This window comes from Anser cygnoides, chromosome 5 (genome assembly GCF_040182565.1).
Source record: "Anser cygnoides isolate HZ-2024a breed goose chromosome 5, Taihu_goose_T2T_genome, whole genome shotgun sequence".
NCBI lineage: Eukaryota > Metazoa > Chordata > Aves > Anseriformes > Anatidae > Anser > Anser cygnoides.
The window spans coordinates 9,799,093-9,826,218 of record NC_089877.1 but is presented as its reverse complement, the minus strand read 5'-3'; the positions used below and the strand labels follow the sequence as shown (position 1 = coordinate 9,826,218).

The 27,126-nt window shown below is 37.1% G+C and overlaps 1 protein-coding gene across 36 annotated transcripts in view; it reads right to left on the bottom strand.

Moving 5' to 3' along the window:
• CCDC34 (coiled-coil domain containing 34) overlaps positions 1–27,126 on the bottom strand; it is a 114,642-nt gene that overhangs the window by 85,284 nt on the left and 2,232 nt on the right. For 30 of the 36 annotated variants that reach the window (XM_066997466.1, XM_066997464.1, XM_066997481.1 and 27 more), the window contains exons 2-8: positions 25,750–25,885; positions 24,373–24,480; positions 10,340–10,498; positions 9,342–9,483; positions 7,572–7,682; positions 4,060–4,226; positions 67–163 (exon numbers count right to left, since the gene is read on the bottom strand). In XM_066997466.1, the coding sequence (XP_066853567.1) occupies positions 4,177–4,226; positions 7,572–7,682; positions 9,342–9,483; positions 10,340–10,498; positions 24,373–24,480; positions 25,750–25,885 (706 nt within the window). In that variant the 3' untranslated portion in view covers positions 67–163; positions 4,060–4,176. Of the gene's footprint in view, positions 1–66; positions 164–4,059; positions 4,227–7,226; positions 7,683–8,142; positions 8,193–9,341; positions 9,484–10,339; positions 10,499–19,288; positions 19,459–21,490; positions 22,422–24,372; positions 24,481–25,749; positions 25,886–27,126 lie in introns of those variants that run through there. The other 6 variants (XM_066997475.1, XM_066997489.1, XM_013177794.3 and 3 more) reach the window with 5 other exon arrangements.

Sequence of the window (27,126 nt, the reverse complement as noted above, 5' to 3'; positions counted from 1 at the left end):
TTAAGTTTAAAGGTATAAGTCCACTCTTCAATAGTTTTAAAAGGCATAATGTTGAAGTTTAGTCACCTTACTCCCATCCAAATGGTTCAATCCTGAAACCTTATACCTCTGAAGCAGTCTTAGAAGAACCCTAACAATTCTATGAGCAACACACCCAGGCCACCTGAAATAACAAAACAAAAAAAAAAGTGGGAAGTTTTTTTTTCAAATGATTTGTTTGTTTTGGAATCTCTTGAAACACTACCAGCACATCCACTGCAGTCAGGAGATCACATAAAACCTTACCAGTTATCAAAGCCATTCAACTTAACCAATACAGAAACAAAAAAGAGATCGTGGTCAGTGTTTAAGCACGGCCTTGAGTAGTAGTGCAATAACAACTTCAGCCTGAAGAAAAACAGGGAAGGGAGGGGAATCAGAGGCACTTGTATCCTAGAGTTTCTCCAAACTCTGGTTCCTGTATCTTTTGTATTACTAGCAGATTAAACCAGTATGATAATTCTTCCCTTGCTAAATTTGTTGGGGTTATATTGCTCACTTCTGCTACACCAAGCATGTTAGTACTGTTAAACAGACTTACCCTACCATCTTCAGGCCTGAGGAGAGCAAGAAATAATGCTAAGATTTGGAAAGCCATTTGAGGTTGAGGTACACACAAGAAAACTAGGAAGTTTCGTACAGTCTATGTCAGCTGTGATAGGGCTCTTGGAACTCAGGAACCAGAGCCATCTTGCTTTCTTTCTGGGTACCGATCAATACGCTACATAGTTTTCAGTAACTTATTCAAAGATGGATGCACGTGTCAACATAAAGAGGAAACTGAAGAGGTTTCTTCACACCCTGACCATCTTCTTAACTAAGACTTACGAATTTCAGATCTGCACAATCATACAAGGTGGCACTGCATAACAGAAGTTCTATTTTCTTTTTTTTTAGCATGTTAATGTGCCATACTAATATTAGTACTGAATGCAGAGGTCAATAGCGTCAAGCAAAGCAGGAACAGCTATGAAAATAAAGCCAACCCTGCTCAGGCAAAATGTTCTCCTGCCAACTTGGATATATAACCCACAGGTTAAGTCCAAATCTCACAGTCAAGTCCAAAACTAAGTACCTTCTCTACCAGCCCACTCAAAACTCTGCAACTTACTTCCACAAACTTACAGGAAGGGATGCCAGACTAAGATCTCCTTCCTGTTTTCTTTTAAGGGAGCGCTGAGGGTTGGGAGCCATTGCTAAGGTATAACAATGTACCGAGAACACTGTGCCTCAGCAGCAGTACAGACAGAAAAGTGCAGAGTCGGACTGAAGTGATAGAGAAAACATTCTAGCATCTTTTAACATTTTGACTTTGCTGCTTTACTTATTTACAACTTGTTGCCTTAATCCCCAAACACATAACCCTGCATTGTTTAAGTAACACATGAAAGGCAAAGATGCATCTTCCAATGAACCTGTGCACAAAAGCACCTATTAAAATATTTTTGTCTGTGTTAACCACTTACCATGTTTACTGCTAGCAATATTGAAACCACTGCACTTGTGACTTAAGTAAAAGAAATCAAACTCTGAGTTCTTTGTAACAATATCACTAACATAATCAAACCCACCAGCAAAGTTAACCACCACATAGTTCAGTAGATTTTGACATCAGGAGCTACAAGTATCTCAGTTTTTGAATCACCCATCCTGCCAATTTTCCATAAATGCAAATTCGCCTTTGAATTATTTACAATCCCTGCTTGATTCACTAAGTTAGACCAAGCAAACAATTAAGTCCAGATACTAAGAAAAACTCTTCTTTTGCAAAAATTTATGTACTTAACTACAGATACAGAAGATTGCCTAATAGGTCATTGTAAAATGATTTACTTGTGTAAAAACATGGACATAACTTTATATATGAAATGGAGGCTATGCCAACTGACCAGGCCTTAAGCCCCTTGCCTCTAATCCAGGAAAGCATGACAGCTTTAGCCCTGCTTTATCAATGATCTCTCTAGCACATTTCAAGCTAATCAAGTGTTTATAAGCTTTACTAGATCAGGGTGCTCAGATTTCCTTTTCATTACTGAGTTGAAACTAGGTTCACCATGTTGCCCAGAGGACAGCAGGCTGGAACACTTACCTTTTGACCACAACAATAAAGGACGGAATCTTCCATATTTACTCACAAAAATCTCACAGTGAAAACGACATCTGGACTACTGACAGCAAGTCAAGAAATTAATTTTACAATTAACCATTACACTGGCAAAAACATTATTCAAATCTGATGCATTACTTGGTTCAGATGAGACTTTGGCTCCACACCAGAATCAGTAACAAAACTTCCATCAGTGAAGCTGTATTATGTTACATTAATAGGACTACTTCCTAAGAACGCAATGCTGCCTACAATAATAGTGACCTCTTACTAATCGTATTTTCTTCTCTGATTTCTTTTGGTCCACTTACAGCTTGTAGACTTTCAACCCTGAAATATCAGTGTGGATCTACTGACAATTATAGGAAAGTCATGTTGTTTTATGAAGCACCTACACTGTAAAATTTTGAAAAACAGCAAAGGCTCATTGGAGATGCAATCCTTCACAGTGAGATTGAATGTGGCAATGTATTTATGACTGACAGACGGAGAGGAGGAAAGGCTCTGCATACTAGAAGGATGCCGCGGCCAGGATTTGGAAATGGTCTGTGAATTCTTAGAACCAGAAGTCCCACAAAAACAGGGGGATGAAAATAAGCTGAGCTTCAGTCATATATTATTTTAGTAGCATAGGCATCAAGATGCAAGATCTTGGATTGTTTCTGAGTAATTCTAGATTCCGCAACTTGATCTACTGTGAAATTTCATGAGCAGAGAAATCCAGGACAGAACTAGAGAGCAGAGAATGCTGTTTAACCTTACAAAGCGTTAACATTTTATCTTTCTAACATTTGAGAAAGAATGGTGTAAATTAATTATCTGCCACAACAACATGAACTTATAGCTTTCCGTAGCATATAATCTTAAATTACGCTATGATGCCAGGAAATTTTTATTTTGTGGTTGATATCCTGTTGGAAAAATTCCAAACAACTCTTCTCTTCTTTGCTCAGCAAAAACGCTATGTTGATTGAATCAGAGCCAATATGTACACTCATGAGCTATCTTGCCTTAACCTTATTTGTAAACTTGTTAGGACAGAACTGTATGTACGATGCTATAGATAAGATACAGCAAGGGCCTCATTTTAAACTTCCTATTTAAGTCCACTTAAAGCTGTCTCTCTCCAAATGAAACATGTTGTTTTGATTCTGAAGACAGGATAAACCTTTCCACAGAAAATTTGGTGGAGGAAAAACAATACCATCTATGGTTGGAAGAGAAAAGGAATAATAGCTTTCAACGTTTATTAGTATTTTCTAAAATCTCTAAATCAGAATTCCAGAAAGTACTCAGCCTAATTATTCTGGCTGGGGCATCTGAAAAAAATCTACTAGACTTCAACATTTACCGATATATCCCTATTCCTGAACCAAATATGCACTTCAGATTTATTTAGCCCTTCTGCCTGGGTACAGACATGAAATCATGAAGGACCACTCTATCTATTTCAGCGTAGGAATGTCTGTTAAGTTGCCATTTGTCACTATTCAAGCCAAGAGAAATCTTGTCAACTATGTGTTACAGCAGAATTGAGCCATGGATTCTTTCATACTCTGCTAATATAAATGCTGTCAATACCTATCTTTATATGATAGATCATTTTACCTCAAATAAACACTGTAACATTTATTTGTTAGAGCATTTACATTGTATAAATTCAAAGTCATAAACATACACTCATGTAACTAAGTCAACACACCTTACTGGTGGCCACCTGCTATTTCAGAAAAACTATCCCAGAAAATATTAACATGATAGCATAGGGCTCCTCTTCAATGACAGCAGGGTCCTAAAAAATCAATGTAGGTTAAGCCAAAATTCATCATTCACATTATAGTAAAATGCTGTGCTTTCATCTAAATGCTGATGAGCGTCTGGTAGCTTACACAATTGTCAAACTTCTTACTCACATAACGTATCTCCACATGGGAACGTCAGCAGGAGAGATTGACAACTAATATGCTAATCCACTGGTTTCAAAACCAATTCATCATGGACTCCTTACAACAGAAGGTGGACGCAGAGTTCTACGTTTTGATGATAATGTGCAGACTTCTTCTGTGAAGCCCATATACTCCTATTAAACAGAAACAGAGTTTGACACTCCACACATTTTGTGGATTCCAAATTTCTCCTGTTTTTAGTCAAATTAATAACAAATAAATACACAGAATAGTGCACGAACAATTAAACATATTTTCTGCCCTTTAAAAAAAAAAGTAACTTGCAGTGAAACAAAAGCTTTATATACTTCAGAACATCAAAATAACCTATAAACAACATTAAGAGAACACTATATTAAGTCGTGGCAGTGACCTTGCTAGTTGTTATTGCTTTTCATGAGAGCTGCATTAGGCATCTCTAATTCACTTACGTATTAGAATAAATAGGTTAAATTACTAAATAAGTACAGCATAAAAAGACTACTTTTTTCTTTTACTCTATATACCCTATGACAAATACTAGACTGCAGAAATTCATGTACTCTTAGCAGACATTCATTAACTAATATAATGATCATTCATGTTATACATTACATATTCATAAATGTTTTACACTTTATTTGCACATTGTTACAGCAGAAAGTGAACGGTCCCATCATGGACACTGTTGAGCGTAAGTATCTTACAAGACAGTAGAAGTGAAATGCATCAGATCAGCCTGCGCACTCCCAGTATGTGATAAACTGGTGTATATATTCATACGTATGTATGTGTATGTACACAGGATAGTATTAAAAATATGTAGGTCCACATGGAAGTGGTTACAGCTCTCTGACACAGGTCTATTGAGCATAGCCTGAGTTTTACTAGTGGTGAGTCAGACTTAGTTCCTATTTCTGTACTACTGTCACTAAGAACTAGGGCTGCTGGCAGGAAAACCTCCATCTCCTTCATGGTAAATAACAGCTTTTTCTAAGCAAGAAGAATTGCACTCTAAGCCACATCTCTGCTTGAAGCTTGCCTGCACCTTGATAAGCCATCTCGCAGAATTGCATCACTTAGTTATGCTACACACTAACAGATTATTCTTCTTGGTAACACAGATGACTTAAGGCAGAGGCCAAGTTCAGAGACCCAGTAAGAAACACTTTTTAGAAGTACAGAGGCTCTCATTGCCTATTTAGATATGCAGTTATTAACATGGGTATGTCATGCCCATGTGTTTTTAAGTATAATACATCCTTTTCCAGGACAGCGACAGTTACTGAATGCTTAACCACTAAAGTAAAACTAGGCAAGACCAAATAAAAAAGCACTTATAGTTTATAAAAAAAGATAAGGACAAAATGTTAACACTTAAGTACAAGATGTTTGGTGGTGTTTTGTTTTTTTTTTTTCAATGATAAGGAATGATAAGGGTAAAAACAACTTAATGGCTGAAACTGTAGTAGGTTCATCAGTCCCCATACTTCATTCTCTCCTTGTTGAATAGCAGTTTTATTATATCTGTAAGTCTAAGTGCAGAGCCATGTATCTACACCACGTAAATATTTCTACTAATGACCACATTTAAAAGCAGTTTTCTTCTATTTCATATAAGGCTGCTCACAGGAGGCAGAAGACATCCTGTATATTACACACCATCAATAGTGACTTCAATGATATAGGATATTCTATCCCTATCCTTATCCCTATCATATCTGGGCTGAAAGGTTTGCAAAACCCAAACAATGTTTTTCCTTTCTAAATTGATCTTTTACTTCCCTGCTAAATTTTACTAACCAGTTCTCCAAAGTGGATGCTATAAGTAAAAAAGACAAAAGTTTTTGGTGCTTTTGATGTTTCTTTCAGGTAGTCTGAAAAAATGCAATTAATGCACAGCTGTTCTGAGCTTATGCATGAAAGCAACCAAGGGATTAAAAGACTCGATGCATCAATAGAACATGTTGACTCTGGACAGCTGTTCTCAAACTCCTGTCACCTCTGACACAAAGCTGAACACATCAGAAAGACAAGGTTAAAAAACAATAAAGTGTTCAAATCCTTCTGCCGTATAGAAAAACCTACAGCATCAACACAAACACTACAGTAATTCCTGCACTTTTGTCCTTCCCAATTGCTTCAGGTATGATAATTAGAGATATGGATAGTAACATGAAGAACAGCTGAAGAGACTGCATTTATTCAGCCTAGATAAGAGAAGGCTCAGTGGGGATTTAAACACAGTCTTTGACCACCTAAAAGTTAGCTATGGAGAAGACAGGTAGCCTCTATGTTAGATTGCATGGTGACAGAGAGAGACAATGGGCATGAGTTGCTCCAGAAGAAATTGCACCTGTATATAAGAAGAAAAATCATCATCATGAGAACATCTTCCTCACTAAAAATGTTCAAGATTCAGATTGACAGGACCCTTGATAATGCATTTGAAAGGTCTGGTTTCAACAGAGGGCTTGATCAGATGATCTCAGGTGATCTCTTGCAACCTAGACTCTTCTAGAAGCATCTCCGCTTGTCAGCTCCTCTACCAGCTGTGTCAGGAAGGTCAAGAAGTTATCAATGCATTCCAGAAACTCCATTGACTGCTGTACTCTGCTTTCTTGCCCTTCCAGCAGATTTCAGGGTGGTTCAAGTCTCCCTGTAAGACAAGGGCCTGCAAGTATATGGCTTCTTCCAGCTGTCTTGAGAAGTGTCTCACATACATTCTTCCTGATCAGGTGGTCTGCAGGAGATGCCCATCGCAGCATTGTTCACCTTGGTCACCCTTTAATGCAAACTCATAAGGTCTCATCTGGCTAATCATCAGTCCTCAGGTAAAACTTCATGCATTGCTGCTGTGCTCTCCTCCTTGTACTGTCCCAGACTTTCCTTCCTAAAGGGCCTGTATCCATCCACTGCAGTGTTCCAGCGATGTAAGCTATCCGACTACGTCTCTGTAATCCCAATGCCATCATAGCCCTGCAGCTGCAGACAGGCCTCGAGTTTCTCCCCCATTAAGCCAAGAATTGTTTTAAACTCTGTTATAACCACCATTTTTAAAATAATCCAATAATACTGGAAATGCATGGAAATATGGAAATGCATGGAATATGGAAATACCATATGCACAAAAGAACTCTTTCAACAACAAAAAATGAAGAAAGCAACCAACAATCCTTTATATTTTATTGGTATTGAGTTACAATCCCATTATAATTAGCTAAATATAACTTCTTAAAAAAAAATCAACATGTAAGAGCCACTGAATAATAAGTTAGGTCAGTTACCTATAAATACAAAACAGGTTCTCAAAAAAAAACAAACACATTTGTACATGTAACTTGATATTTATGCCCCAGTTTACTCAAGCTCATAAGAATGATTTTGCTTTCCATACTATAACTGCTTTCTATGCAAGGAGCCAACACGAAGGTTGTTCTTGGGCTTATAAATTACTATAGATGAAGACTTATGTGATTGACAAGATACAGGTCTCTTACTATTCTTCATGGTAAGAACATTGTCTTCCTTTGGAGGAGGCACATGTACTGGTTTCCAAGGAATGGGGTTGCAATATGCTGGAGTTGGATATGAATTTCCATCAGGGCGCCCTAAAACATTTAGAAAATATACATAACTAAAAAGGAATATTTACACTACAAGCTTTATAATGCCAGCAGTTATAAAAATTATCTTGACTAACAAAGACACAACCGCATCTTAAAAGGTACATCAAGTAATTCAAATGATTTAAAGAGAGAAATCTTCCACCTTTCTTTTACTGGCATATTTCTCATCTGTGTTTGAAAAAAACAAACAAACAAACAACAACAAAAAAAAAACAACAAACCCACAGGTCAAATTCTATGCAACATTCAGAATGCTCAGTCTTTTGTATACTTAAAAGATGCGAATGTAAAAAAATTGGCTACTTTGTATTATTTCAAAGCAGTTATAAATATTACTTCCTGTCACCAGGTATGTAAAATTCACATATTTTTCCATGTTTGCTGAACTACTACTTTTCATTTGACTGAGGAGAAAAATATGTTGGTTTTCCATAATTACATTAATTACCTGCAATTATTAACCTAGGGCCCGGTAAAGCAGTATCAGAAAGCCTAAAATGTAACAGACAGAACATATTGCTCTATCAGTCACGCTTGTCTGTAGTGAAATTCCAGTGCACTATTAGGTTGTTGGGTAAAACAAAGTCTATAATGTATTCTATTGTGTGAACACAACTGAGTATGGATTTTACTTTTTTTTTTTAAATCAGTTTAACAAACGATTGCAGCTGTCAGGATCTAATGAGGTTCCAAAACAAAACATGAAAGCAAAGCGTATCACCACCTATAAAAAGACGTAAGCACAAGAGCAACTGGTTGTTCATCTGCTACATACATTTCCTTAAGCATTCTAAGTCTGGGATTTAGGTCCTGGAATATTTTCTGTTATAAATTCAAATAACAATGATTTTAATTCTACGCAAAAAGAAAGATGAAAGCATAGATTTTTCTTGTGTTTGTTTGTTTTTAAAGGAAATTTAATTAAGCACTCAAATGTAATGTGCAATACTATTTCTTACTGCTCTTCAGCTTTTGTACCATGTGGGATTGCAAAGAAAAGACAAAAATCAAGTGAGGCTCTCAAAACTCCATACCAGCTATCAGCAGTATTCTCTTTAACACTTCCCTTTAAAAGTAAAACAAGAATAGGACCACAGACCCAAGAAGGTGTGATACAATTGCAACACTAAATGGAAAGCAAACTGTAGCTAAGAACAGAGGATGATTCCATGTCTTCTTTTTCAGACAGGACTTCTGCCAGGCTTCTGTTAATTTTTGCATCTCAAAAATCCCGTTTCAAACACAGATTGTGGTGCAATAAGAAGGCACACAGCTCCTCTAACACAAACATTGACTTTACAAGGATGCTAACATAGCTGATACGCTTCACAGGAACCAGTAATTGGCTTTGGTGATTCTTATGCCTGATAAGGAACACAATGAGGTCAAAATTGATTATAATTTGGTATACGTTATTGTCTTCTCAAGTAACATTCTTCTCCTCCAATAAATGGCTATGAAAAATGTACTAATGTCTGACTGTAAAAGATTCTCGAACTTACACCATATGGAATATTCATTCCTATGTGTCAAAACTATGTATTAGATGAAATTCTTAAACAGGCTTAATTTTACATTGAAGGATTAGAGGGAAGGAACCACAAACCTAAGCCACTACATATGTGTAGCAGGAATACAAACCTGTAGATTTCCTGTGTGGTAAGCCATAACCATTTAAAACAGGGCGTGGTTTATTTCTAGCATTATGTAGCCATTCCTGAAAGATCTTCTCTGATCTCTCTCTCTTCTCCTGCAGCTCAGCTTCCCTTTCTTTTTCTTTTTCCTGAAAGTGAAATAAAAAAAAAAAAACTAAGATGCCTACTGACAAAGCCCTGTACAATATACAAAAAATGGCAAATAAAATCTTTGCAGATTCCCAGACTGCTGAATATATTTCTGTTATGTTTTCATATATGAACACATTTTCCTGAAAATAGAAAAGTCACATTTTTTTCCTTTAAGTCTGAAAAAACACACAATCACATCCTCACCACCACCACCCTCTCTATATTAATTTGGGGGCAGGGGGAAGCTTGCAAAACTCTTTTGGAAGACCAATACATGACACAGAGGAATTTTGGATGATTTCTGAAAACGCAGCTTTCTTAAAATTTGGTCTAGGACTTCGAAGACGCTTACAACAAGTAAGAGGTCTTATGAAGCTCCTATAAAAATAAATAGCTGATTAATTATTAAATATGAAGGAACACTAAAATTAGGGCTCCTAGCATCAGATTGGTACAGACAGATAGAAGAGAACATTTTTTTAGTTTGAAATACGCGCAAGTATAATGACCAAGATAATAGCGGTACTGGGATAAAAATGCCCAGAATGCCACTTATTTTCTGCCTCGGCTGAGTAATGAAGATATACTCCGTGGTTTGTATTTCCATTTCCCATATCACACATCATGACTGCAGTGGATTTGCTTGGCTTTGCAACAGAGGCTATTAACAAATGTGTTTAATATGCATCATGTTTTGCTGGCCATACCTCAATGTCTTCACTGCACTAAAAATATAACTTTTGAAACTATTCTTAACATACAACACTCCATCTGATAAATTCCAATCAATTTAATCAACCAATATATTTAACGTGTTAGGTAAACCCACCCAAATAAATTAATAAATAATACCTTCTCTCTCTTCTTCTTTTCTGACTCTTCAGCTCTCTTCTTCTTTAACCATTCTTTATACTTTACTTCAGCCTTTTCTTGTAGCTGCATTTTTTCTAGTTCCCTTGTGGCTTTTTCTGCCATTTCCTTGCTCTGCTTTTGTTCCCTTTCCCTTCTTTCCTACATGAAACAGATAACAGAAACAGAATAAAAAATTTCAATGGGCAATTATTTTGATGAATAGTTTATTTTATTATAAAATTACAAATAAAATTATCATAAACCTTGAAAAAAATCTAATTGCAATCTCTGAAGACAGAACCTATTCATCACTAGCTGCAGATAAAATAGTTTTAAAGATATAAACTTGTCATAAAACATGATAAAAATTGACTTTCTGGACTCCCTATGCTGTTATGTTTACTCTTCTGTTTTATTTCTTCGAACATTACTCTTCTGTTTTATTTCTTCGAACATCTTTTAAAAAATTTCAAACACTTCTCAGTATTTCTGGGAAAGAAATATATGTTGCAATTCTTGACAAACATGTTTTAGTTTTAGATGAAGAAATCCACTTTTCAGAGAACCTAGAGCAAACTCCAGTACCAAATGGAAGTCAAACTATCCCCTTCTAAGAATAACTGAGATACTCAGATTTTCAGCACACTTAAGCATAAATGGATACGGCAAATAAGAAGTCCAAATGAGAATCCAGTTCATGTATTATATTTTCTACATTTGTGATATTTTTTCATTTATTTGCATATGAAATTCTCCTGTTCGTCTACACGATCCTCTTTTTTAAATGCTGAAATGGAAAATGAGAAAACACGTTCTAGGGTTGGTGAAAAGTAACAGTGTGAAGTGAAATTGCTATCCTTATGATTTTTAAAATACAAAACACAGAAGTGTCATTACTTCTCCGTCTTTTTCAAGTGTGGCATGTGATGTTTTGGGAACCATTCTCTAAGCTAACAAGCACATACTTAAGGGCTCTTCTTGATCTGGAGAGAAAGGCATTTTCATCTGAAGACTAACCATACCTCTCACTTCCCTTTCCTGCAACCTTTTTGAAATGCCTGGGATTCTGCTGGTTCAGTACTACTACTGCTGCTTAGCTTACCTAGCTCTGAAGAACCTGTGATACACACGCAGGGGCAAAAATCTTTACTAGACAAGCTGTACACATGACTTGGAGGAGAGTCATATGCATTTTATAGAAAAGAACTGCCAAAAAAAGATATTTTTCTCAAGAAATCTTTTTCACGTAAGCCTTCCTTGCCAATAAGGAGGAGAATCTGAACTATTTTGACATACTACAACAAATTTTGACTATATAAAGGACATGCAGTATAGCTGGAAATTACACCTTCTCAGAATTACTACAGTTGGCAGTATGGATGTCTAATGCCTAGAAATACAACTGCAAAGTAAAACAAACTGGATGTCTTTTTCAGTGAAAAGAGGAAAAACATTTACCAAACAAAACAAAACAAAAAAGCAAAAAAACAAACAGGCATATACACGTCCCTTCCTGTCTCACTTATAAACACAAAGATAGAAAGCTAGATCTCCCCTCTTCCCCTGCTTTTCTTCCAGAAAATTCTGTTTTCTTCTGGAAAATGCAGTTATGCATAAAGAAACAATAGGCATAAAACTGGAGCTGGGGACCAGCACAATTCTCTTGGTCTGGTCTAAAGCGGACATTTGCTGGGTCAGTCCTTGTCCTTAGCAACAAAACCTGTCAGTAATCCAATACAGCAGCATCATACAGAAGAAAAGTTAAGCTTATATTGCCCCGTAAAACACTAACTCATTTCTGCCACTTACTGGATGAGGTGCAAAAACAAGGCCAATAACATGAAAGCAATACATTTTCTCTCTAAAATGTTTGCTATTTTTATTGTAAGAATGTACTGGATAATAATATTTTCATATTTGAAGCTTTACCCACACTACATGAAATTGTCTTGATAAAGAAGTCATTTTAAGCATAACCTTAGCTTACTCTTGCCATTCATTTCCTTGTAAAGTGTCATAATGTTAAACTGCACTCTTCTTATCTAAAGGAGCCAGATTACTGAATTACTTGCATTAGTGTGTCCCTATCTGTGTTTGGCACTACTAGAAGCAATAGTACAATGTTCACATCAGCAGCTAAAGTATGCATCAAGTGATTGTTTTGTTGTTTTGTTTTGTTTTTTACTTTTACAAGATATGCCTTACTGACTGTACTTGCCGTAACCTCTGGGGTACATTTCTTCATTACGATGGTACATACGGGAGCCCTGTATGGTATACTCTTGTCGTATGTTCTTATATGACAAGAAACAGTTACTTGTGCACACACTGCACTCAATTTCAAAAAACACCTGGCTACATAACTACATTTTCTCCTTGTATTTTTTTTTTTCCATTTCACTTCTAACAAATTCTGGTGAACATCAGCTGAATCTGTTCTGCAGCACAGGGAAAACAGTCAGATATGAATACATGACAATTTCAATGCATACTCTGAAACACAAAACTCCACAGAACTACAAAATAATCAGTCTTAATAACATGTCTGCACAACGGGGTTTATAGAAAAGGCCTGTACCTGTGATAAAATTACTGATTACAACTAAGACCATTAAAAGAAGAACTTCATTTTGGGAAAAAAAAAAAATGGAGATTCTGAAACACTTCTGTACTAGTAAAGAATGGAAATGATTTTTCCTAATACGAAGAAAACTCTTTTTTGTTTAAATATGTAAAAAAGAGAAAAATCACCTGGTTTTGGCAAGTTATGTAGATCCTAAGTAACATCTGCATGAAAAAACAAATAACCAAGCTTTTCCCCCTTCTTCTATAATGCATCTTATTCTCTTTTATTGAGAGCTGTTCCTCTGTCCCTTCATTTCTAAATATTCCTCACATGCATCTCTCAACAACTCCTATTTTGAGACAATGACAGTCTGACACACAGCAAGCATTATGTAGATAAGAGATACATGCTAAAACAGTGAGTTAAAATCATTTGAGAAAAAAAGGTTTACAAGGATTTCAAGTCTTTTGTTGTTTGCTAGCTTTTGCTTATCAGCACTCTACACAAAATTTGAGGACTTAACATACCGTAACATTAAATTACAAAAGTAAGGATCTTTCAAAGCAACAGCTTTTAGCTAAGGCTCTTATATAACAAGCAAAAAAAATAAATATAGGAGAAACTAAAAAAATGCGGCCCTTCCATACATAAGGGATTTATACACTATCGACAATATTTAAGCAGAAAACAGGCTAAAAATCTTTCCAAAGGTTGTAATTAAAAGGGGAGGGCGGGGGAAGGGGAGCTTCTTAGATAACAAATCTTTAATCACAATACTTCAAATGAGTTCAGCAGGTTAGCAACAATCTAGGCTGTCCCAAAGTTAAATAAAGCCCTATGTAAACAATGATATGCCATGCATACTTGCATACTACCATGAAAGCCACAGCTATTGCTAAGTTTTCCTTCCAATGAGACACCCTGAAGACTGGGAGACTCCCTGTAGAATTGCAGATGTTGCAGCTGCCTAGAAATTATTCTGCAGACAAACCAGAAACGCTTGCTTTTTCTCTCCAGCACAGAACAGCTTCTCCTTCATACAGTTAGTGTACACCACATTCTCAGCTGCTTTAATAACCTGCTTCATGTCAAACTCCTGTCACCCCAGCCCTGCCAGCTTCCCTCCAGCCTCATTACTTTCCCTTACACAAGTCTATCAAAAATGCTAGGAATGTGCATATTAATGTATATGTTCTTCAATCCTCCCTTCACTCCCCTTCCACAACTGGGGGGGTGGGAGATGGATTTCATTTGTTTATGCTTGGTATCGTCAGATCGGATTTTAAAAATTCTCTTTGATCCTTTGTTCCAAACAGACATGATCTGTTCACCAAACCACTAGGAAATTTACATGCACTTTAAAATATGATTACACGTATTACATAAATTAAGGTATTGATTGTAAAACATCCAATTACTCATTGCAAGAAAGGCGTGTTCTCCCACCACCCCACCCAGGCACATTATTAAGGAGAAAGGATACAAATCTGGCCTGCAGGTTCACTGCTCTGGGCTGTGATCCTATCGAGCCTATGAACGTAATAAAGGCTGGGCTAGGTCAGTACCTGGAAATCCGCCACCCAAAACAAATCCAGCCATCACACAAAGCAGGACGGGTGACTCAGTGGGCAGCACGTGTCTCACCAAGTCAGTACCAAACCCATGTCTCATCGAAAGAACTATCAACCTCCTAAGAAAAATCACATCTACATATATGCTGAGAACTGTCAAAGGAATTTAAAATTTGAAGAAGCATCACACTTTGTTTACTATATCTGCCTTCTGTCAGGAAGAATTTCCCAGGCAGAAAATACCCCAATTAGCACTGCAACAGAGACAACACATCCAGCTGGAAGACAATCAGTAAAACATACATTCCTGTACTTTTGTATTAACAATTAAATGAGAGGCTGAAGAGAGGGACAAGCGCAGAGCTGCTACGTGTTCTGCATTTTCTATGCAGAGTGTCATGACAGGAGAGTTGGAACTAGATGATCTTTCAAGGTCCCTTCCAACCCAAACTATTCTGTGATTCTGCAAACAGAAATATTTTCAGAAATCAGTGTTTTGTTTTGTACGTCTAAGATACTTCTCACAGCAATCGTTTCCACTCTGCAGAATGTAACAACGTTTTTCTTTTTGGACATTTTTCTTTTCTATTTCACAGCTGTTTGCTCTGACATCTTAGCTTCCATATTCTACCATAATTTTATGCTGACAGTGAAATATAGGAACCAACAACAGAACATACATCCAAATTTCCTCATTTATACTCACAGCAATCCAGAACGTCAGGCACATTTAACAATCTCGGAAACATGGGTCATTCAGCCAACTGTTGTTATCTTTTTAATTTAGCACAGCTAAATTTTCCACAGCTCAATCACCAACCCTGGCTCATAAAAATGCCTCTGTAACCTCTCTATAATCTCTGGTGCCCTTCTGTGATGGGGTTACAGCATTGTGGTGATAGGGAAGAACAACTGATGTAATCTACCTGGACATGTGCAAAGCATTTGACACTGTCCCAAATGATATCCTTGTCTCTAAATTGGAGAGGCATGGATTTGATGGACGGACCACTCCGTGGGTAAGGGATTGCCTGGATGGTTGCACTCAAAGAGTTCCACGAGTCCTACGGCTCTATGTCCAGGTGGAGACCAGTGATGAGTGGTGTTCCACAGGGGTTGGTATTGGGACCAACACTTGTTTAACATCTTTGTTGGCAACATGGACAGCAGGACCGAGTGCACCCTCAGCAAGGCTGCTGATGACACCACGCTGTGTGCCGCAGTCAGCACGCTGAAGGGAAGGGCTGCCATTCAGAGGGACAGGCCTGAGAGGTGGGCCTGTGCGAACCTCGTGAAGTTCAACAAGATCAAGTGTAAGGCCCTGCACCTGGACTGGGGCAATCCCAAGCACAAATACAGGCTGAGCAGACAACGGACTGAGAGCAGCTCTGACAAAAAGGACTTGTGGGTGTTGGTTGATGAGAAGCTCAACATGACTCGGCAATGTGCACCTGCACCCCAGAAAGCCAACCGTATCCTGGGCTCCATCAAAAGAAGCATGACGAGCAGGTTGAGGGAGGTCGTTCTCCTCCAGGAGTACTGCGTTCAGCTCTGGAGACCCCAGTACAAGGACATGGACCTATTACAGCAAGTCCAGAGGAAGGCCACGAGGATGATCAAAGGGATGGAGCACATCTCCTACGAAGACAGGCAGAGGGAGTTGGGCTTTTTCAGCCTGGAGAAGAAATAGCACTGGGGAGACCAAACAGAAGTCTTCCAGTACCAAAATGGGGGGGAGGGAGGGGTGGGGCATAGCTACAAGAAAGCTGGAGAAGGACTCTTTATTAAGGAATGTACCAAACAGACAAGGACTCATGGTTTTCAACTGAAAGAGGGAAAATTTAGATTAGATAATAAGGAGGAAATTCTTCACTCAGAGGGTGATGAGGCACTGGAAGAGGCTGCCCAGAGAAGCTGTGGATGTCCCATCCCTGGAGGTGTTCAAGGCCAGGTTGGATGTGGCTTTGAGCAACCTGGTCTGGTGGGAAGTGTCCCTGGCCATGGCAGAGGATTGGAATTAGATGGGCTTTAAGGTCCCTTCTAACCCAAAATGTTCTATGATTCCTTTTCTATTTGGTCCATGAACACTCGAAGGGTCTTCGGAATAATGCAGACTCTGTGAAAACTGCTGCAAAACACGAGCACTCTTACTTTAATCATCTGCCACCCTCAATTTATTCTCCACAAGTCTACCCCAAACTCATTTTAACACTAAACACGAGAAATTAGTTCATTCTACTACAGAAATCTAAAAGTAAGTCTGACACAAATAAGATCTAGGTACAACCTAAAATTATATCAATGGCATTGGCCTGGCACAGGCTCACAGAAAAGATCTGTGTAAAAAGACATTGACTTGATGCTTTTAAAAAAAAAGAAAAAATTACATATTCATTGAATGGAAGCAAGAGAGGAGGAGTGAATTACTTTTCAGTTCTAAAGTAATGTTCAAGCTGCTGAACAACCTGTATTCTATATTAGCAATAGTGAGATAAAGTATGCATTAAACAAGAAGTCTTTGGAGTAAGAGTCAGAATCTAAGACTCTCTTCCGGGAGAAATCATGCAGTACCCCAAGAAAGGGAATTCTGCTCTAAGAACGTTGTCATTCATTATTTCATAGCATGACGGTTCTAGCTTTCATATTTCTTATTGCTTCATCCTTCTTATAAAGACTGTCAGCCAATAGAAAAGTTATAAAAACATGTATTTTTCATTGAAAAAGCAACAGCAGAGACTTTTCCCACCCTGTACCTTTCTTTCCTTTAAAATGCTGTTTCTCAACAAGCAATGGGGGCTTACTGAAAGAAATGAAAAAGGAACAAAAAATTGAGCAGCAGAATTCTAAGGGTAACATCTCCTTTGCTCATATTTAGTTTTAAGAAAAAAATAAAAAGCAATGCCTTATTCTCTATTCAGCGACACAAAGCATTTGAGATGCTACTGTCAAATTAATGTTGGTATTAGTATATATATACTTTTTTTTCCAATGCAAAGTGTGCAGTTTTACTCCTTGTGCTCTCACAACTTTCCTGGATATCACATTAGTATAGCATAATGTATTATACGTAAGTTAAAGAATGAAGACAACGATGCTAACAACACGAGTTTCAGAATTACAGCTGTTTTGGGATGCAAGCATTCTGCTTTTGAGATTTCTGTTATTGTTACAAATGTGTATTAGATAAACGCACTGGTTTTGTCTGGGACAGAGTAAATTTTCTTCATAGTAGGTTATACGGCCCTACGTTTTAGATTTGTGACCAAAACAGTGTTGATAATACACCAATGTTTTAGCTATTGCTGAGCAATGTTAAGGCCTTCTTGCTTCTCATGCAGCAAGTAGGCTGGTGGTGCACAGGAAGCTGGGAGCAGACGAAGCCAGGACAGCTCACCCAAGCTGACCAAAGGGATATCCCATACCATATGATGTTATACTCAGCAACAAAAGCTGAGGGAAAGAAAGAGGAGGGGGAGAACATTTGGAGTTAGAGCATTTGTCTTCTGAAGTACCTATTAGGCATGATGAAGCCCTCCTTTCTGATACATGGCTAAATGTCTGCTTGACAGTGGGAAGTAGTGAATCAACTCCTTATTTTGTTTTGCTTGCATGTGTGTCGTTTGCTGTACCTGTTAAATTGTCTTTACCTCAGTTCACAAGTTTTCTCAGTTTTACCCTCTCGGCACGATGGGGACTCTTCCACATCCTGCCATTAGGAGGGTGGGTGAGTGGGTGGAAGGAAGCAGAATTACGTGAGAGAACAGCTGCGTGGTGCTTAGCCACTTACCAGAGCTAAACAACAACAACATATAATGTGAGTATTTATACGTACACTATGTATATACATTAATCAAATTCCCTAGATATTTCTAGGTTTATTTTCTATTGGTATTCTAAGAGTGAAGTCACGTTGCAGTTAATAAAGGTGGATTTAACAGGACATGAAAATATTAAATAGAATGTAGAGGGTGAAGTGCACTGCATCAATGTTAATTTTTTAAACGTTTAATCAAAAAACTGTTGTCATCATCCCTTACTTTTAATCCTGATATTTTAATCAGCATTAATTAATTAGAGGTTTTTTTATGAGAACGTTCTAGAGAATTAAATGGTTACATCGTTTCATAAATGTTTCACAGTTCAAGCATCCATAATGCATTTCTCAAAGTCTCTGGTACTTTGAGTTGATGGCAATTAATCAGTAAATGAGCAATTAAATGTAGCTAATTATGTACCTAATTTAAGCGTTCAATCCCACAGTTGTTGAGAGGAACCAAAGAACCACATCTGTGGATCAACAGTTATGTAAAACAGAAAAAAGAAATAAAAAAAAAAAACTTCCTACTGTCAACAACAAGCTTTCTATTCTATAGCAAAACAATAGAGAGGAGCTCATGGATAAAACCGGGGTTCTTCTGACATAGTCTTGTAAACACAGCACTCCTGACAAGCGGACAAGTCTTAAACCCAGATTATCAAAAACCAAAGAGGCAGGGGCTGTGTCACTGTTTACATGAAGATAACATAATAACACATCGTGTGAGACATCTATAATTAAAACCATCCTCAGGTCTTTCCAGAAATACCAGGAAGAGGACACGGAGTAAGGAAGAAAGGGAGTCTGGAAGACAAAGATTTTTTAACTCAAGAGTTCTGTGTACTGCTCCTCGTTCATGCAAGATGAGGTTGTGGGAAAAAAGGCTACATATGTTTTGAATTCAGAAACTCCAGGGCAGATAAGGGAAAAGAGGAAACAAAACAAAACAAACAAACAAACAAACACCACTAAACTGGCTTCAGACAGCAGCTTACGTATTTTCCAAAAGAGAAGAGAAGCTTTTCACTAGCATCTCCAAACTTCCACTGAGTAGAACATAGGGAGTAATGAGGCAGTAGAACCAGTGTCTGGTCACACTGTGAAGGAACTTGGAATTGAACCATTTTGGACAAATTCTGAATAGTGGTGATCTTCAAAGGAAACACTACAAAAGAAAGCATGAATGAGTGATCAGCTCTGAACACCTATGACCTCACTCATGACATTTTTGTTGCTCATTTTATACTCAGTTTTGTAATTACAGTTCATCCATCAAAATTCAGATAACAAAGAAAAACCCTTGTAAGGAGTCACAGATGGAAATCCCAAATATTTTGAAGACATTAAAGCAGTACTTTTTATCTTCCTCCTTAAACTGTTATTTACCCAAGTCTGCAAATCATTTAAGCATCACCTACATTCACAAAACTATAGCTCTTATTTGTCAAGCAAGGACGCATTTGACAAGATACAAGTTACAAAGATGCTGTTACGAAGAGGAGATTTTCAAAACGTATCACATGTGTAGGTCTCCCAGTCCCAATGATTCAACGATACAGGCTTGCTTTTTTAACCTTACTCAGTGGTGGTAAACAACGATTGAAGTTAACTGATCTGTTCATCGTCTACAGGGAGTCAGTCAGCATATAAACATGAACTGACGGACTTCAAGGGTCTCAATTTTTATTTTTTTAATTATAAGTTCTAGCAATTCTTTACCTCTTTAAAAAAAAAAATAAAAAATAAAGCCTTTAGCTTCATTCCACTAGGAAAGGGCCCTTTCTTGGCCCTCTGAGAACTTTTATCTTTCTGTTTGTCACTAGTACAGGAAACAGAGTGCTGAGTATTAGTTCAGAATGCTTCCACAAGCTGCTTGGATTTAGTGCTTACACATCATATCAGCACGTTAAATGACATAGTAACAAGAAATACACCCAGCTTTTGCAAAAACATTTAGCCACAAAAAGCAACGTAGACAACACAGACAAGAAAGAGTGACATATAAATGGATCTTCAAAATCAGTCCGAGACTGCTGTTGTAGAGATTTTCAAAGGTTTACTTTTGTATATTTTAAAAGTACAACTTCAGTCCTAATTACTTCCACCTTTAAATTTCTTGAATTTAAACAGAAGAATCGCATATTTTCAAAGAATTTGGAAGAATGTGATCAATCAGTGAAATCAGGTAATTTCCTTCAAGGACTGTGAGATAATAAAGAACGATGAGAAGGACATTTACAGGCTTGCAAGATTGTACTGATAAAATTGAAAATGACAGAGGAAAAACAGCTTTCCTATTATTGTAAAAAGTGGGTGAGTGAGTTCTCTACAGTTCTAGACTTATACACATCTAGGGAGTATATAACAACAAAAGCAGTGACTGACTTTAAAATAGGACCATAAGTAAGTTGTTGGTACAATCATCACAGATTTGAACTGCTTTAGGAGCTAATACAATTACATAAATATATACCTACCACATCGCAGCTTAAAATGAGCTGAAGTTTTAAATTACTTCACAAAAATACATCTTTGTACTCAAAACCTAATAAAATTTATGTATGGCACAAGGAATTACAAGCTCTGTAAGCATGGCTGCACTGTTTCAATCCAAAATAAACTATGCATATATAGGTCAATTTTACCTCTTAACAACTTTATTCCACATAATGTTAACAGATTTACCCATGTGTGGTTACTGAAACGTAGAACAAAAATAGCAATAAAAAATACAACAACAAAAAGTGCCAGAATGAACAGACATGGAGAAAATAAGCTTTCACAAGCACTAACTCTAACCCGAAGAAATGAGACAGTAGGCAGCTTTCAATACCTATTCAAGATTTAGATCAGTGATGAGATGGGGGAATCAAGGATGTCAATTTCTTTCTTTTTAAGCTTCACAGTTCAACGATGAGTTGCCTACACAGAGCTCCTTACAAACTGGAGCCTAAATACAGCAATTAACAATCAAGCAATCATTTTAACATGCCAGAAACATTAAGACGGACTCTAACGGCTTTGCTGATCTAAGTTTAGTTCTGAATACCACTCAAATCCCTATCAAAATAAGGCTTCTTTAATAATGAAAAAATGACATTGAACAACTTCACTTGCCCAGCGTTTATAATCATGCACACCTCATTTTTATCCATAAATCTAACAGTAACAGAGAAAGAAGTTTTAGTAATACGTACAAAATCCTGTTGGTTTCATTCAAATTTTCTTCTGGATTAAAAACTATGTCTGGAGATACTTTCAGAGTCAAAATATTTTGACCAGTATTCCTCTGACTTGTTACAAGATAGAGCTCTATTACAGCTAAAACAGAACAAGTCAGACAGACAATTTACTGTCTGCCCACAAATGACTCAACCTTAGGAGACAGAGAATGTAAGACTATTTTTGTCCACCAGAGATGTAGTATCTTAATGAAAATTGGAAAGGCATTAGTAGAACCAGGATAGCACCTGACAGCTTATTTTATTAAGCTTTTACTTCCTGGTAAATTGCAAAATTTTGTTATATTTGCATACATATTTCACGGCTTAAGATGTTCTTTGATAGTTCATATTTCAAAATATCAGTTCTAGTTCACTTTCATCCTTTAAAATCACAAAAGCTATTTACATAGAAGTTTATTAAGTGCTGATGACACTTTATTTTCAAAAATAATTTATGCAAAATGACTGGAAGTGTATGAAAACTTCACATCACATGTTTTTAAATAGATATTAAACAAACAAAACAAAACAACAACAAAAAAAACCAGCAACTACCAGTAGATGAAATTGATCCTCAAGTGTTGCTTCCTAACCTGACATGACCTGAAAAGTCTGTCAGATCACAACTTACTTCGCCACATAACAAAATGCAAGAAATCTGACTTGATAGACAGAAAAAGAGCAGAATGCTTCTATGCAAATACAGTTATTCTAATTCTGGCATAAACATCCCTCACATTCACAGTACAAAGACTTTTCCAGCAGTATCCTGCAGCTGCCCAAAGATTTTGTGCTCAACATGAAGGAAAAAGTTTCATGTATGCTCAACCATCCTGTACTTCCTTCCTCTGTATAGTATTCAGCAATGGGGAAGGATTATAGGTCTGCAGAGATCATAAAGGTAACATCCCTGAAAGGACTGCCTCCTGTAGAATAACGCGTTTTCTGCAATTTACACACAAGGGTGAGAATCAGGAAGATATGAAAAGGATGAGTGCTTAATGCTTAACTCAGTGAAGAATACTGTGAATTTTGCCCTCAAGAAGGAGCACTTTTTCATGACTGTAGAAGGAAATAAAGAGAGCTTTCCCAAATACAACACACACACGCATTCCTCAAGAAAATCATAGCAAATATTCATGAATCCAACCTTAAACTTCACATGAAATCTTCATGCAATTTTAAACGCATTCTTAGCCACTGAATTGACATGCTTATCCTTCAGTCTGTGTTCAGATCCACAGGTAATCTTGCGGAAACCTGAAGTGGTGAGGACTATCTAACACGTTAATATTCTCAAGACAACTAAGCCTTTAAGTTCAGTTTGTTCTTGATTTGAGTGCAGTTTACAGAAAAGACTAGCCAATGAATCATCTGATTTAAATGAAAATCAGATTACTTTTGGTAAGTGCTTGGGACATGGCCTAAGGATGACCTTATTCTTCCAAAACATAACATGTACAAGTCCAGACACAAACATGTTTGTTTTTTTTTTTTTTTCCCCCACTGTCCCCTGGGCTGATGTGCCATCAAAAAGATCTCTTACTCCCATGGACAACAGAAAGGAAGAAGTTCATCAGTAAACCCACAAAGTTTCAAGGAGGACCCAAATAGCTAGAGATTTACAGAAGTTGACTAAGATAGATAGACTGAGAGAGAATTTTGACTGTTTTGAACTCTGAAGTGAAAAATTTTAACAGGCAACCCAAACTTGTTCAAGCCAATGAATAGTTACAGACAGCTGTAATTTGTGTTTTAGAAGAGGAAAATTGCATTGTTCTTGCTGAATAATACATCCTTTACTTTTTGCTGTGTACTTCAATAAGGACGGATCGTTTCTACATCATATTAAACATCTGAAGCAGGATTGTTCTGGTGCAGATTTATGCTAGTCAGCCAGTCAGCAATGAGGCTACGAGAAAACAGGTTAGATCCGAACACAGGTTATTTTAGTGGTTCTAGACTGAACCTGAAGGTGGAGACACAAATGCATTAGGCCTGGATATCTAGCCCACGTAGTGCTATTGTGTTATTTTTAATCAATTTTCATCTGATTTTATTGAGAAACAGAAGTATGAAACAGTAAGTAACTGGTACTGCTACAGACCACAAGACAGTGAACAAATATGTCCATGAATTACCAGGGGCTGAACAAGACCAAATCTCTCAAGCTTTTCCATTGTTGCCACTCAGTGCACACACTGTTTGTGGCACACAGAGCTGCATATTGCCCTGTAGAGATCGGGATTCTGTCTGCTTCTGACACTGGACGTGGGCATCCTCTCTAGAGAACTGAAAAAGATTTCTTGATCCCACTCAGAAATGACTTTTTGCATGAAGGAACTCCCAATTGCTAGCTGTGGTCTACTGAGAATTTCCTGAATCTGGCCTCACACCTCAATTATCCCTCTAAACTCTACTGTACTATTTGCCTTTCCACAATGGTACTTAACTAAACCCCTTTTCTGGCTCTACTTGGTGTACAAAACATTGCAGTTAAGTTGTATGCTTCACCCAATATGCTTGGACATTGAACCTAGGAAGTCAGAAAGACTAGGGTATACCCTAGACCAGAATCCCAGCTATCATTAGCAGAAGTCTACTGCAAGATGCAAGCCAATTGTCAGTTATCTGACTACTCAGAAAACAAATCTCTTTATACCTCATGGGAAAAAAAAGAAATCAGTCTTGGGAGAACGTTTAACTGTGTTGGTGTGGTTTTGTAATTTTCAATTAAAACAGTCATTCTTTCAGCAAACTAAAAACATGGCTGTCCAAACAGTCTAAGTAAATTTTACATAGGTTTACTTAAGCATGGCATATGCTGGAACTCTTGCAGGCAAAGAGTATTTTACCTCTTCTCTTTTTTTTTGCATCCATTCCTTGTGCTTCTCTTCAGCTAGCCTTTTCCTTCTTTCACATTCTTGTTTTTGCTTCATCTTCTCAAGCTGTATATTCATTTGCTAATTAAAGAAAAAGTAGACAACTTTAATATGTCACGGCCGCCTACACAAACGCGCTCAGTACCATCAATAGTGCTGCGGTTAAAACAATGTAAGTATTAGATTTAGAAAATTTTCCTTCACTAAGATTTTGTAAAAGATGGATGACAGCCAACACCGAAACATTATGAAATACAACCAATGGAAATATATATTTTAGAAGATGAACTGGAAATATGTATTTTTAGCTGGGCTTTGGAAACAATTCAACATAGTAAATCACCCCTTCTTTTAAATGTCCTTTCAGTTAACGGGATCTCAATATGCAGTACTACAAAGAGAGACAACTACCGAACTGGAATCTAAATGGGAAAGCATGAAATGTGTGGTGAACACTAACAGATAAGAAAATATTCCTCAAGATTAACAAATTATTTTGGTGTTATGCTGACCTCTAAAACACTGTTCTATAACCTTCCAGTGGTAGGTGTTTAATAACAGCACAAGGTAACCCACATAAAAATATATTTATGTTACTTTCACTTTACAGATAAAGGAAATCATAGAAAGGTTAGGACATTGCTCAAGGTCAAATGGCAAATCAGTAACTAAAGTGAGAAATGATCGAACTTTGATGTAATTATTCTAACCACTACCCAATGTTTCCAACTTGATTGTAAACAATAGTATCATTTAATCAACTGCAACTACCCATACATTAATCAAGAAAAGATATAGTGCGCTCCCTTAGTTCTGCCCTTTCCCCAGTATTCAGGAACTGTTTGTTTGCAAGGTGGCAAAAAATGGAAGGCAGGAAGGAAGGCAGGAAGGAAGGCAGGAAAAACAGAGAAGCACAGCCTGGAAAATGACGTGTGTAATTACACACTAAGCAGGTAATAACACTGTGCCTCATATCTAACCAAGCAGTTTGGCATGCTTACGCCCAGCACACACCCTGTCGTGTTTTACTACCTACATGCATGCGTATGTACCCATGATGAAAATGAAGGTACCAATTACAGAAATGTTTTAGTCTTTTAAACTTGAACCATTACCTTACAGTCGAATAAGAAAAACATTATAGAGCACCACCAATGATGTGCAACGTTTAGCAAATGAGAATATGCAGAGCACGAATCACGTAAGCATTACCAAACATGGAGAGATAACAACCCTAAAATAATGGACAAAATTGACTTGTTTTTCCACAACCAAAAGTAAAAGAATTCCTGTATTTGGTGCTTGCTATTTTCTATTAGACTTGATGTCAAGCTAATCAGATGTATTCACCTCTGCAGCTCTCGCCTGTAAGCGGGCACGCAGTTCCTTCTCTTTCCCAATGAACCATTCTTCCCATGGTGAAAGACTGTCTTTCAAAGGAGACTGTTTTTTTCCTTCTGTTATTTCTGAGTCTTCAGCAGCCTTCCTAAGTTAAAAATGAGAAATGTAAAAGAATATTATCTGTAATGTTTCATTGAAAAGTTAACCTGTGCTGCTGCCCCCCCAAAATGACATTTCTTTGTATCGTGACAACAAAATCATTTTTTCTATTTGTCTAGTAATCTCCAGAATGGATAAACAGCATTTATTTTGTATTTCTGACCATCCCACTTACATTCTACTTACTAAATTATAGCTTGCTAGTGATTTTTTTAGTTCCTGTTCCAAACTGTGAAACAGATTCAAGCATTACCTTTTATAAGCTAAAGAAAAGCTAACACCAGAAACATCAAAGTGTCACCTTCCTTCTCACATACAGAGACCAAAGGAAATCAGAGATTTTACATTAACATCCAATCTTTGGTCACTGAGAGGCTCAAAGTATCAAGGGGCCTTTAGCACAAGGAAAAGATAATCAAGATTATTTTTTCTTCTTTCAAGTCCTATGGAATTGGATTAATGATATCAAGCAACCTCAGCATTGAGAATCCATTCATTCTAACGGTTACGATTTTCTTCTTAAAACACATTCATAGGAAAAATACACAAGAACTATGGCTAGCACACAATACTTGATGACATTATACAAGGTTAGACTTTTAGTAGGACACCTTGCATAACTCACTCGTAACTTCTTTACTCATGAATAATGCAGCCATCCTAGCCTTGGGCCAGAAATATCTTTTATAATATTCTGTACGTGTACTCCCTCCTAAGAAAGAAAATATATTGGGCTCTAAGTCAACAAAAACTGATAACATGCCAGTAGATTTCTTTATAAGCTTTCCTCTATCCTATAGAATTTTTTTTTCATAACAACAAAACAATGAAATTAGACTTCACATTAGTATTTTATAGGAACGCATGTACTCTGAAAACACCTTCCTACACACTTTACTACAGTGAGTAATTCTGCTTGCTTAATTCGAGCTATGAAAGAGCCATCCAAATAAGCATATTATGTTAATGCTTCTGAAATGGATCTTTTAAGCATAACATATTTTTATAAACATGGAAGTATTGCATATTCACAAGAAGCAGCAATAATATATTGCAAAATATTTTGTCCCAGTAATCTTTAGAATATATTTCCGTGATAGCAAGCACTTGGGGGCAATGTGAAGGAGTTTTATCCTACTGTTCTCCGTTGCTGTTATCCACATGCATGTGCCTACATGACCGCTCACTGGTCATGTTGTGGAATTCCAGGGAAACTGCTTCTTGTTG